At 29.5% G+C, this 13,357-nt stretch overlaps 1 protein-coding gene across 5 annotated transcripts in view; it reads left to right on the top strand.

Moving 5' to 3' along the window:
• The window catches only part of LOC117173108 (DENN domain-containing protein 5B), a 216,468-nt gene that overhangs the window by 190,644 nt on the left and 12,467 nt on the right, over positions 1 to 13,357 (top strand). For 3 of the 5 annotated variants that reach the window (XM_033361499.1, XM_033361498.1, XM_033361500.1), the window contains exon 13: positions 12,852 to 12,959. The exons of the other annotated variants lie outside the window; for them this stretch is intronic. In XM_033361499.1, coding sequence (XP_033217390.1) covers positions 12,852 to 12,959 — 108 coding nt within the window. The remainder of the gene's footprint in view (positions 1 to 12,851; positions 12,960 to 13,357) is intronic. 5 annotated transcript variants of the gene reach the window in all.

Genomic DNA, 13,357 nt, shown 5'->3' with positions numbered 1-13,357 from the left:
CCGCGATTTCGCTGGAAGCGGGTGCAATTTTTCAGATTAGCACCCGCTCCCGGCGAAATCCTGCGGTTGTCCTTATGACAAATTTTCAATTATATATATATAGATATATATATATGTTTATACCATAATATGATAAGGAATGCTAGTAAGAATTTATTATTTGGCGGTGTGTTTGCCCTCGTTGCTTTCGAGGTTTTGTTTTGAGAGATTACGTTATATCACAATTACTACCTGAGTACCTGTACATAAAATAATTACTTATCGTCTGTTGTTGCGAATACTGCATTGCTAATGTATTGCTAATGCGTTGCTGGCTCATGTAAATCATCATCAATGATTTAAGCAATAAATAAAATATGATAGAATATCGGTTGTTTCGATCTGAAGTGTGGAAACGAAAACGGAAGTAACTGCGACAATTTTCCGAAAATTGGGGCTTAGACGAGAAAATTCTCAAAAATTTAAATACACATCTTGTCAAAAGGATTTTTTTGAAATTGTATTTTTACCATCTCATCCCTCCGTTTTTATCAAATATCCACGTTTTGAGACCCCCTTACTCGGAAAAGTAAGTTTTCGCGAATGTGCGTATGTAGATTTTTAGTCTGTTAGCACGGTAACTTTTGAAGGAATTGACAGATTGTATTGGCCTTTTGTGTACTCTTCTAATGTCTTAAATTGAAGGTCAAGTTCGTTAGCGAGCCAATTTGGATTCGAATTTAAAAAGTTAGAGGCTATGATGCGCGTGTTATGAGATTATGCCAGGAGTTATATAGCATTTGCAAAGTTCCCAAAATGAACAATTTAAGCCAAAAAACGGACGATACGAAAAAAGTCAGATAAAGAAAAACGTTGTATTTTGAATACCCTAAAAGATTATCTTAACTTTTGGAATTTTTCTGGAAAATCGAAAATCAATTTTTTTAAACTAACACAAGCTTTTAAAAAACAAATTATGCAACAAAGTTGCACAAGGAGGTTTTAAAAACTGTAAAGCGGCTCATTAGATACAGATATATGAAAATTGAAAAAAGAAGGAGAAAAAAGAAGTAGGCATTAAAACCAGCTCTCTCTCTCTCTCTCACTCACTTCTTTATTATTTATCCTTGTTTTTTATACTACGAGGACCCAACATGTTTCGAGGCCTTTTAGGCTTCCTCTTCACGGAAATTTTGATAGGAATCTAATAAGAAATATTTGTATGTTATGCTAGTATTTTATAAAAGCAGAATTGAATTTGAAGTTCATTATTGAGGAATTATTACCAACATTTATGTTTTGGTCTTTAAAATTTCTGAGAAATAAAACAATCTTGAGAGTTCATTTAACAGTTAATCAGTTTGAAATATATCATGAAATCAAAATCAAGAAAGCTTTAATTTCAATAAATGATAAAAACTTATCTTTTTGTAATTTTTCTGTCCTGAAATCCAGTACAAGATGCAATTTCCTCGTTCTAAAAATTATTTTCAATCACACTGAACACAATTTCAATTTTTTTTCTTCTGAATACATCCAATGATTTTAAAGAAAGACGATTCACAGAAACAGTGCACAAATTTATAAAATAAATTTCTTAACATTTTAATATCTACCATTTCAGTAATTTCGTTTTTAAGATTTTCTTATTTTTCATTTTCAAGTAAACATTGAATAAATTTATTTTAAATCAATCTCTTCAGAAACAGTAAAGATAATTTTTTAATTAATAAAGTACAATTCCGAAATAATTTGAATGTAATATAATTGTAGAATTGTATACATAGTAACACTTATTCAGTGAATCTTATGAAAATGTTCAAGAACTTTTCCTAAGATTACCATTATTGCAGTTGTCAAGGGGGATGCTTTTATAGATGAAAAGTCATTGATTAATGCAATTAAGTTATACATGAAACAAATCTCCGTCAGCCAATTAGTGTTTAGCTTGACCTGAAATGCCATGTTATAACGTTTATTTTAAATCGATTATTTTTTAATGATAAACATTGATTTATCTTAAATTCGTGTTACTGTACTGAGTTATAAGAACAGGGGTCTAGTGTTGCGTGATTACGTTCCCATAAAATTTTTTTTATTTTTTTAAATATATATGTGAAAAAATTAATGTTAACTAGAAGGAATTAATTCTTCTTAAACTTTTGTAAATTCAGAAAATTACACAACAGAAGTCTATTTATAAATAATTACTTCCCTGACAAAACAATTTTATTTTGGAAGAATTAGACCTGTGCCGTTCTCTAGCGTTCGGTGCATTTAACGTTGTCAAAAGTTCGATTCGTGGTCAACCAAAATAAAATCTTTTTTGCACAAAAAATAATAAAAAATAAAAATTCCATTTTGCGGCCAAACTATGCACGATACGACAAAAGTTGTTCATCCAAACAAGAGATACAAATTTGTTGTTATTCATTCTTTGATAGGATCTGTAGTTTTTGTTTTATTCGTAAAAAAACAACATTAAAAATGAAAAAACAACTAAATATTTTGATAAACGGTACAAGCTATTAAAAAAATGAATGGAACAACTTGCTCATTCAGAAAATAGCTACAAATTTCTTCACAATCATTTTTTGGAAAGATGTGTAGGTTTTGCTTTATTCGTAAGAAACAACATTGAACAATTTTTAAATTAAATTTGTCATGAATAATTTTTTGACAAAAAGCGTATTTATTGTCTTATTCGTTAAAAAATAACATTAGGACAATTTTTTTTTTTTTTGAAAATCGACAAAAGGTACGTAAAAAAAATAAAGGACGATCGGTCGATTTTTATTAAACTTCGTAAAATTGTAGTTCTCAATGTCTCCATCAAAAGTGTTATGGGGCACAGAGTCCGAAAATGGACTGTTTTCGATTTATAGAGGGTTAAACATCCAACCCTTTTAAGAAACATTATACCAAATATCTCAAAAACTGCAGCTCTGCGAAAAAAATATTCCCTATGAAAGTTATCGGGCTCTAACGGAGAAATGCAAAGAAAGTCATGGCCTTAAGACACAGGTCATTTTTTAAGGTCAACAGTCAACCAATGAAGGAAAATCATGAGAAGGATGTTTTCAAGACACGCCCTTCTTGACTCTCACGTAACTTGCGCTATTCTTGACCCCCCCCCCCCCCCCCCCCTCGAAAAATAAAACAAAGAACAAAAAAATATAAAATGGTAGCTGGCGCGCGCAGCGCGCAGGTGTGCTAAGCCCCATTACTATTTTTATAATCATAAGAACAATAACTTGAGAGCTCTGCTATCACTGTTGTGCGAGTCATTTTGTGTTCACAAAGGATGGGCGATTTGTTTCTGACAGCCCCCTGCCACGACCCTGTATGTGTATGAAGTAGTAGTTTTCTTACGATCCGGAGGGGAATGTCGGTCAAACTAAGCCAACAGATGGCATCACAAAAAGTAGGTCTGTCTTTTTCATTGAATTGCATTAAGAAGAAGCAAAAATAATTAAAAACTTGATGCTGTTTACAAATAAACAAAAAAGAATATATGGAAAAATAAGTCTAACTATTACTAATTATTTCAAAAAAGAAAAAGTCATGAAAATATGTAGTTTAATATGAATAAAATTTAATTTTGAGATACAATTTGAAAACAGTTCGAACTGTGTATTTTTGTGATTTATTTTGCTCATATTATCGTTTTTATTATTTGTTAAAGTTAAACAAAATTATTTATTGTTGAAATTATTAATGTAGCTAATGAAAAATTTAATAATACTTAAGACCTCATTGACAAAAATATTTGAAACATACACATGATCAGAAGAATTAATGAAAAATATATTACTTATATCCAATATAAATATAATAATAATTAGAATATGTAAGACTACAACTTATGTTGCAAAGTAAAGAATCTTTGTTCCTTTGAAATTTTAAAAATTTCAAGTTTTGAAGGAAATATTTTTAAAAAGTAGTGGTAATTGTAATTAAAATGTTTGTGGGAATCATTTGGAAAAAAGTCAATGACACGAATGATAAATGAGAAAATGGATTTAATATAATGTATATATTTATTTAAATTGAACCAAACATCATACATACATTTATACAGTTCAATAATTTATTTATTTCTTAATTCTTAAAGCTTTTTTCTCTTTGCATTCAGCCCCTAATGATTTTATTTAAAAATTTAAATTTAAAGGAGATTTTGAATTAAATAATATTAAATCCACTTTCTCATTTATTAGTCTTTTCATTAACTTTTTACCAAATTATTCCCTCAATATACAATATACGTCATATATTTTTTATTAATTCTTTTGATCATGTATATGTTTTAAATATTTTTGTCATTGAGGTCTTTAATATTATTAATTTTTTTCATTAGCTGCATTAATAATTTCAACAAAAAATAATTTTGTTTAACTTTAACAAATAATAAAATCAATAATATGAGCAAAATAAATCACAAAAATATATAATTTGAACTGCTTTCAAAACGTATCTCAAAATTAAATTTTATTCATATTAAGCTACATATTTTCATGACTTTTTCTTTTTTTTTTAATAATTAGTAATAGTTAGACTTATTTTTTCATCTATTTTTTTTTTGTTTATTTGCAAACAGCATCAAGTTTTTAATTATTTTGCCTTTTTCTTAATGCAATTCAATGAAACAGACAGACGTACTTTTTGTGGTGCCATCTGTTGGCTTAGTTTGACCAACATTCTCCTCCGGATCGTAAGAAAACAGAATAGTGGGGGCGATGCATGGGGCTGGTTTCTGTGTACATATTCTCGTTACAGCGGGCCAGTGTGGTACACTTGTTTTGGCTGTTCTTTTGTTTCTTTTAATTGGCGATTGCTTTCTGCGTACACATTCACGATACTGCGAGGCAGATTGCTGCATGTGCTTTTGTTATTCTGTTTTATTTTCTCTTTGAACTATGTTCATGGACTAGATATTGACAACATCCTGAACAAATCTTGCCTTCATTGTCTAGATAATGACTAAATCTCGCATATGTCTTGCCTTCATTGACTAGATAATGACTAAATCGCACTCATGACTTGCCTTCATTGGCTGGCTGTTGATTAAGTCATTCTAATTTCTTGCCTTTATGGGCTCTATATTGATTTCCTCTTCATATCTTGTCTTTATTGGCTGAATATCAGCAATAAATGACAAGTTCACATTGAATGACATGAAAAATGACCTGTGTCTTAAGGCCATGACTTTCTTTGCATTTCCCCGTTAGAGCCCAATAACTTTCACAGGGAGCATTTTTTTCGCAGATCTGCAGTTTTTAGATTTTTAGTAATGTTTCTTAAAAGGGTTGGATGTTTAACCCTCTATAACTCGAAAACTGTCCATTTTCAGGCGTTGTGTCTCATAACACTTTTGATCGAGACATTGAGAACTACAATTTTACGAAGTTTAATCAAAATCGACCGAAACCCATTTCATGTACATTAGCTACGGGGTACTTTGTTCACCCAAAAAGGATCTGCAAATCTGTTATTAACCATTTTTATATTGGATGAGCAGATTTTCATTTAATAGTACAAAATGTTAAGAAATAAAACAATTTAATTTTTGGAAAAACGAAACAAGAGACGAAAAAAATGAAAAGACAAAAGTTGTTTAGGGGTTTTGTTTAAATCCAACTGACTTAATATATATTATTTCCGAAGGATTTGCCAACTAAGGAAAGAAAACTTGTCGAATATCCGGGGTTTTTGCGAGATCCTCGGATCAATAAAATGTTGAAAAATTAAAAAATGTTTTGAGGAAATGATTATTTTCACGACAAATATGAATTTTGCGAAAGATAGAAATCAGCGGATAACAGACCACAGCATTTGAACGGTTAGAATCGTTTGCAAAATTATTTTTTTACTCACAATTTTGACATAATAGAAGAATTTTCGAGATATACCACGTTTTCAAAGGGCTACGTCTTGATGATGTTGACCGTAAATTTGGCCAAATACGTTGCGAAATGAAGAAAAATGCAGAGCAAATTGACATGCCCTATGTGTGTCTTGTTACTGTATTTGTGATCAGCCACCATGCTAGTTATCTTTCTTTCCTTCGCAAATCCTTCAGAAAAAATATATATTGAGTCAGTGTCGTACCTATAAAAAAATTCAAAGTCGGATATAACCAACACCCTTAACCAAAAAATATCTAAAAAATTTGTTATAAACATTCTTTTCAAAAGATATTAAAGATTGAAAAATTAACTTTTTGGAAAAAGAACAAAAGCTACAATAACATTTTATTTAAAGGAACTTTTCACCTAAATTATATCTACAAATTTGCTCAGAACCACCTTACGCTAGGATGCGTATTTTTAGTTCGAATCGTAAAAAAGAACATTGAAAAAAAAATTAATCAATGGAAAACCGACACAAGTTGCAATAAAATGTTTGATAAAATTTTTTTTAATAGGATGCGCACTTTTAAAATTATAAAAATAATACAATGAAAACACTTGTGTGTCAATGCCAATGCATATCTGGGAGTCCGCATGGAAAGGACCCTTATGGCTGCTTCTAGCTTAGAAGATATTCGAGTTTAAGTCGAGGTTAAAACTATTATTTTTAGGTTTGAGTGGGGAATGATACTGGGACCTAAAGTTAATTAATTGGTACTATACTAATATCCAAATAATAACTGGAAGTGGGTCCCGGTGACTCATATTTTAACTTAGATGGTTCATTTTGGGCCTGAATTGCCGGTAATTTATCCGGTTATATGCTCCTATACGTAATTCCAGACCGGCCATAAGGGCCCTTTTCATACGGACGCCCATATATTATTAATTGTAATAATGTGAATTAGTTTTAATGATAGACATTTCTCAAAATAGGAAATAAATATTAAAAAGTAACCATCAAAAATGAAATTTTTACTTTATATTGCATTATCTGAATAAGCATCCCCAACCGAGGTGCAGAAATAAATATAATATGTTATACATTTGATATAATAGAGTTGAACATAATTTAGAAAAGTACGTATTTCTTGACAAAATCGAGTGCAAAGCACGAGATACGTATTGAGAATGTGTTCGTTAAAGCTGAAAGGAGCTTTAACAAAAGAGAATTCATAATCACTAAATTACAGTTGCCGATGCTTTGACCTTCAATTTTAAAAGCACTGCCCACAAATGGAGAAGAACTACAAAGGCCTAGCTCGTAGCGTGATGTAAATATATGATCGAGCGCGAAGCTCGAGAAAACACAGTTGCGCGCCCTATATAGTCCAGACGCCATACCCAGTCCTGTCGGATCTTATATGTCGCCATAATATTTTGAGTGATTCAAATGCAGAATGATCTCCTGATTCCGAATCGGTGTGGTACGTCTTCGGCAGATTGTGCGTTCTCGAGATATTCGCAATTAATCAATTTTTTTATTACTCCGGATTAATGATTTTCCATTAAACTTATTTCGATTTTTCGTCTGCACTTTATTAGCTCATTACAGGACGAATAAAACACGTTGAAACATATTTGCCCTCCGATGAATATTTATTGCACAATAGCAACTAATAGGCGAAAAAAATGGAAAAAATTCCATCAGCCATATCTCCAAAAATATGATCTAAAAGAGAAATATTTTTTTAATTTATGAAAATGTTAGCTAAAATACACACTTTTTATATTAAAAACTATTTCTCTAAAGTTAATACTTTCCTGGCAAAATTGAGTTTTATTGGGTGAAATTCTGCGGTGTGATAATAAATAGTAATTTTTAGTATATTGAATTCACGTTAGAGACAATATTTTTGCTCAAATATATTGTTGCTGTTCCCAGACACAAAGTTCCTGTGAAATTATGGTGAAATTGTTTAAATTTAAGCAACGACGTATGAATAATCAATTACGGGGTTTCAAATACTAACAACTTTTCCACAAAAAGTTATGAATGTTTGAATTTTAGCATGATAATTCTCTAAAGTACCACTAAAACAATGATGTTAAGAAAAAATTGTAACCTAGTGTAGAACAATCTAAATTCCAATTATTTATCTACAGGTCTATGTGCAGTGGAAACTTGGCACGAAGCTTAAACAATCTTAAATATTATTTAAAATTCAGTCATAGAATTTAAATTTCTTAATTTTTATTCATTTGGAAGCGCTCATCTGGCCGGCTGGTTCGGACCCCATAGGCGTGGAAATAGAAAATGCTAGAAGAAGGGTTCATGGGTCCATTCGGCCCTGTGAAACTATTTTGCTGTTATAAGAAATAAGAAATTAATTAATTTCTACAAAAACAATTTTCTTTTATTTCCTTGAAAAACTAGAATCAGAATAAAATTAAATAAGGGTGAAAATTATTTTCAGTTTTTAATATTTTACAGAAAATTTAGGGTGAAGTTTCCTTTTGGAACTAGAAAACGTTTCAGAAAAAAAATAAAAACATTAAAGTAATGGGAGACTTACTTCGAAATTAGATATTTCTTCGAATCATTGAAATATTTAACTATTTTTTCTTCTACTCAGGAATGTCTCACTTTTTTTAATTTTCATTTTTGTAGAAAAAATTGGAAGTGATTTAAAGGAAGCGTATGTATCTACATAATTCGGCTATCAGTGCCGAAGTTTCGGTATATTTTTGCAGATTTCAAATTAAAAATTTACAAGCTGTTTAAAAATTATGAAAGGCTTCAAAAGGATAAAAACATTTTCTTAAGATTCTTCGTAAATTAAAAATTGATTCTTCATTTTTTTCTCATTCTTTTAAGAGAATATTTGAAAAGATTTTCAAAGATTTCCAAAATTGTAAAAAGGAATGTGGAATATTCGAAGGAATTTTTTTTACATTTATAAAATTTACTCTGAATTGTAAGAACAATTAAAAAAAATATTTTTAAATAAATAAAAATTTGCTTGTCATGTTCAAAAAATTTTGGTAACTTAAAAAAATTCCTTTAAAATATTCCAAATTCTGTTTTGAAAATTGTGGAAATCTTTGAAAATATTTTCTTAAAATATTTTTTAACATAAGAAATCATTTTACAGTTTCCTTGGAATGTTAAAAAAATTTTTTATTTTTTATTTTGAAGCCTTTTAGAATTCTTAAAAAGCTTCTAAAATTTGTATTTGAAATTTGCACAAATCTACATTTTGTTTTAAATGAGGCTGCAGCAAATGCTCGAAAATTTCGATACGAATAGGCGAATGTTGTCAGAACATACAATTCGTTTAAATTATTTAAAATCATTTTAAATTTTACATTAATTTTGAAACTTTTTAAAACTTAAAGTAACTCTAGTTTTTTCTATAAATAATAAGCAGGGTTTTCTAAAAATTGTATAAAAAAAGTCATTAGTTTTGAAAGATATTTATAAATTCTGAAAAAATTATTTAAAATTTGAAAAAGTTTAAATTAAATTCTATATTTCTCTGGATTTTGAAACAAAATGATGAAGGTTTTCAAGGATGTTTTAGTCTTTAAAATAATTTAACTTCTAATTTTAGAAGTGTTGCGTTAAATAATGTTAATTTTTGAATTTTTAATGTTTGTAACTTAAAATTTCTTTAAAAAATCTAATTTTGAAAATCTGAACGTTCATTGATTGAATGTTCCACTTAAAACAGTAAAAATGATAATGCCGATTTATATTTTTGGATCTGAATTTGAATCTTTGAACTCTATAATTTATAAAAGATAAAAATTCTAGATTTTGCAGTATATCTGCATTTCGTTTTAAATTGTTTAATTGAAAAGTGTTAGTGCTTTAATTTGTAATATATTTTTTATTACTTCAAATGGAATTTTTTTAGCTTTGGAAATGAGATTTGTTTATTTTATTGATCATGAAAAATTTTTGCGAACTGGGAAAAAACCGGAAAATTTCTGAGGTTTTTCTTCTTCGATTAAAATGGCCACACCGACGATACCATAAATGTATTAGATGAATGATAAATAATTTAGAGATATTACTATTCATACTGACACGATATGTAACTGCATATACAATAATAAAGTACATGAAAAAACTATTTCATAATATTAATCTTATACATGATTCTGCATCATTTTTTTACCTTAACCAAGCACAATTTCTTTTCACAATTAAATCAGTTTTCCTGGAAAAATAATTCAGTGTCTAATATTGTGGCTGAGTGGGCCCCCAACCCTTGCTTGGTATCTACGACGATTGGACCCAAATGGCTTTTGATCTGGCCGGTCGTTAGCAAGATTTCCAGTTTACGGCATCACTTATCGCCCCATTGTCAAACTCTCCCAAAAAAGTTGATAACTATTAAATAAATAAAAATTAAGAAATTTAAATTCTATGTCTGAATTTTAAATAATATTTAAGATTGTTTAAGCTTCGTGCCAAGTTCCCACTGCATATAGAACTTTAGATAAATAATTGAAATTTAGATTGTTCTACAGGTTACAATTTTTGTATAAATAATTTTTTCTTAACATCATTGTTTTAGTGGTCTCTAAAATGAATTTAATTTACTAAAAATTACTATTTATTATCACACCGCAGAATTTCACCCAATAAAACTCAATTTTGCTAGGAAAGTATTAAATTTAGAGAAATAGTTGTTATTATAAAAAGTGTGTTTTTTAGCTGATTTTTTTATAAATTAAAAAATATTTCTCTTTTAGATCATATTTTTTGAGATATGGCAGATAGAATTTTTTCCAATTTTTTCGCCTATTAGTTGCTATTGTGCAATAAATATTCATCGGAGAGCAAATATGTTTCAACGTTTTTTATTCGTCCTGTACTGAGCTAATAAAGTGCAGAAAAAACAATCGAAATAAGTTGAATGGAAAATCATTAATCGGGAGTAATAAAAAAATTGATTAATTGCGAATATCTCGAGAACGCGCAATCTGCCGAAGACGTACCACACCGATTCGGAATCAGGAGATCATTCTGCATACGAATCACTAAAAATATTATGGCGACATATAAGATCCGACAGGACTAGGTATGGCGTCTGGACTAATAGTCCTAGACGCGCTCAAACTGGCGAGTTACTTTTTTATATCCATTAAAAATAAAGTTTTTTTATCATACTATTTTTTATGATATTCAAGAAAGGTATATATATATATATATATATATATATATATATATCTTCATGCCTCAACAACAAAAATGTCAGTTTTATTCTTTGTCAATACCTAAAAACGAAAAGTCGACTCCACATTAAAAAAGTGATACATCATTTTTGTCACAATTTTAAGAAACTTTTCAGAGCCCATGAAATTCTAGCCTTATAACTAAAATATAATTTTTTCGGAACTGCATGATTTTTTCCATCATGCCCCCCCCCCCTATATTTAGTAACTCAGGTACTTTATCAGTTTACTTTTTAATTTAGTATTTACTTTTTATCACTGTCTCAATTCAATTCGGAAAGGGTAAAAAAAAGTGTCAACCCGGCGTGATCATCTTCAGAGAATATTTTCTCACAACTGAAAGCTTCTTTTCAATAAAACTGTCGGTTTCGATTTTAAGCAATACGTCATGAGAATGCATCTTTTACTTCTCTCTTTTTACCATCAGCTGTGACGTAGCACGCTATATAAAATAATCTTTTGATTCTCACTTTCATTCTAACCCACAACAATATGGAAGATACAAATCCATGCTTCTTGACATTCTGCCTTGCTCTCTAATTCATAATCAGACATTTGATTCACTATCTACTCCTGACCATATTTCAAGTTCGCTCTTGAACTCCATCCCTTTTTCTTTGTTTCCGATACACATCAAATATCTATATAGCATTCCTATAGCATTCCAAACACCCAGTCTCCTTTCAGCGCCTCAAACTTTACTTTTACCTTTGCCGGATTCATGCCTTTCGTCATCCAAAGTTTCAATCCATTCCAAGGCTAGTATATTGTTTTTATTATTCATTGTGTAAAGTGAACGCTCACTCAGGTAAAAAAGGTACGTATGGTTTATATTTAACGGAGAAGGCAATTATATTTTTCATTTGTATACATTTTGATGTTTTGACCTCTATATATAAACTATATATGTCCAAAATAATTAGCCAATCGATTAGTAACATACATTTCCGCAAATTTTCATAAATTCCCATAGCCAAAATGTGCACAGAGTTTAACTGCGTCAATTTGCAATAAACAATAAAGATTTTTGTATTTAAATTATGCCTGTATATTATATTAACTATTGGATAGAAATAGTTAAAGATATTATTAATTGACAAAAAATCAGAATAGCTAATATTCTTAAACTTCATCATTTCTGATATTTTGTGAGGTTCGTAAAGTCGGTACGAGATAACACCTATCCAAAGCCAGGATACATTTTTTCTACCACTTTTCCTGTTGTGTCTTCCAAGCGCCTTCCTATCTTTATTCGTTTCTCACGATATAGTATTTACAAATATATCCCCGTAAAAAGTAAATTTTTTAATATTTCAGAATTTTGAAAAATATATGGCATTAAATAATCTTGAAAGAATATCTGGGAAAATGTAGTGCAAGAAGGCCGAAAAACACTGTTTTTCGGGATCTTTTGCCTGGTAACTATATTGACCAAAATTTGCAAGCTGAAAGTGATCATGTCCTTGTATTCGGAAGACTGAGTTTTCAGATGCTTCTTATTGAGAAATTCAGAGATTTTTTAGGGGAGTTGGGGAGCTCTAGAATTCTGGAGTTGAAGTTTATATTAGATATTAATATTTGATGAATTCATTGCAATTGTAATTTATTTCAAAAAGTCGCTAGTGCTTAGCCCCTCGACTCTACTTGTTTTTCCTAATTATTAGTTTATTATCTTATAATTTATTGTAAATTAAATTATTTAACATACTTTAATTTTCTTCTTTTTCATTGATTAATTACTTTTTTGTTAATTATGTATATTTATTTTGCGAATAGCTAAGAAAGCCTCCACTAACTATTTTGGGTTGACGGATCGTATCGTTTCTACCTTAAAGGAGAAAAAAATTTATAAAATTGCTTCGTATATCAAGAACAATTTCAATGGTAAGCCGTCGTCTTTGGCTTGCCGAAAGTCTAGTTTTTTTGCCTGAAATTCTTTAACACAAGGGGGCAAGATGACGAAGCCCTGGATTGAAAAGGGATTTATAATCGAACAGCTCCTTTTTTTGTGCTGCTAACTCGCATGTTCTTTTTCTGTAGCTCCAAGTTCTGTATTATATATGCATGCTTCTTCATCATTTTAGCACCTTTCATTTCGTACACTTTTAATCTTAAATTGAATTTTCATTTATACTAATATTTATTTACAGAGTACTTATATGCGCAAAATATGAAATAATAATATTATTATTTAAAATCAAAAAGTTGATAACATTTTTCACTTTTTTTAATGTTTATAGCTACCTATTATATTTAATACTTTTTGTAATAATTACAGTATA

Source organism: Belonocnema kinseyi, chromosome 5 (genome assembly GCF_010883055.1).
Source record: "Belonocnema kinseyi isolate 2016_QV_RU_SX_M_011 chromosome 5, B_treatae_v1, whole genome shotgun sequence".
Classification (NCBI taxonomy): Eukaryota; Metazoa; Arthropoda; class Insecta; order Hymenoptera; family Cynipidae; genus Belonocnema; species Belonocnema kinseyi.
The sequence above is the reverse complement of the archived record's forward strand: the minus strand, read 5'-3'. Positions and strand labels throughout refer to the sequence as shown.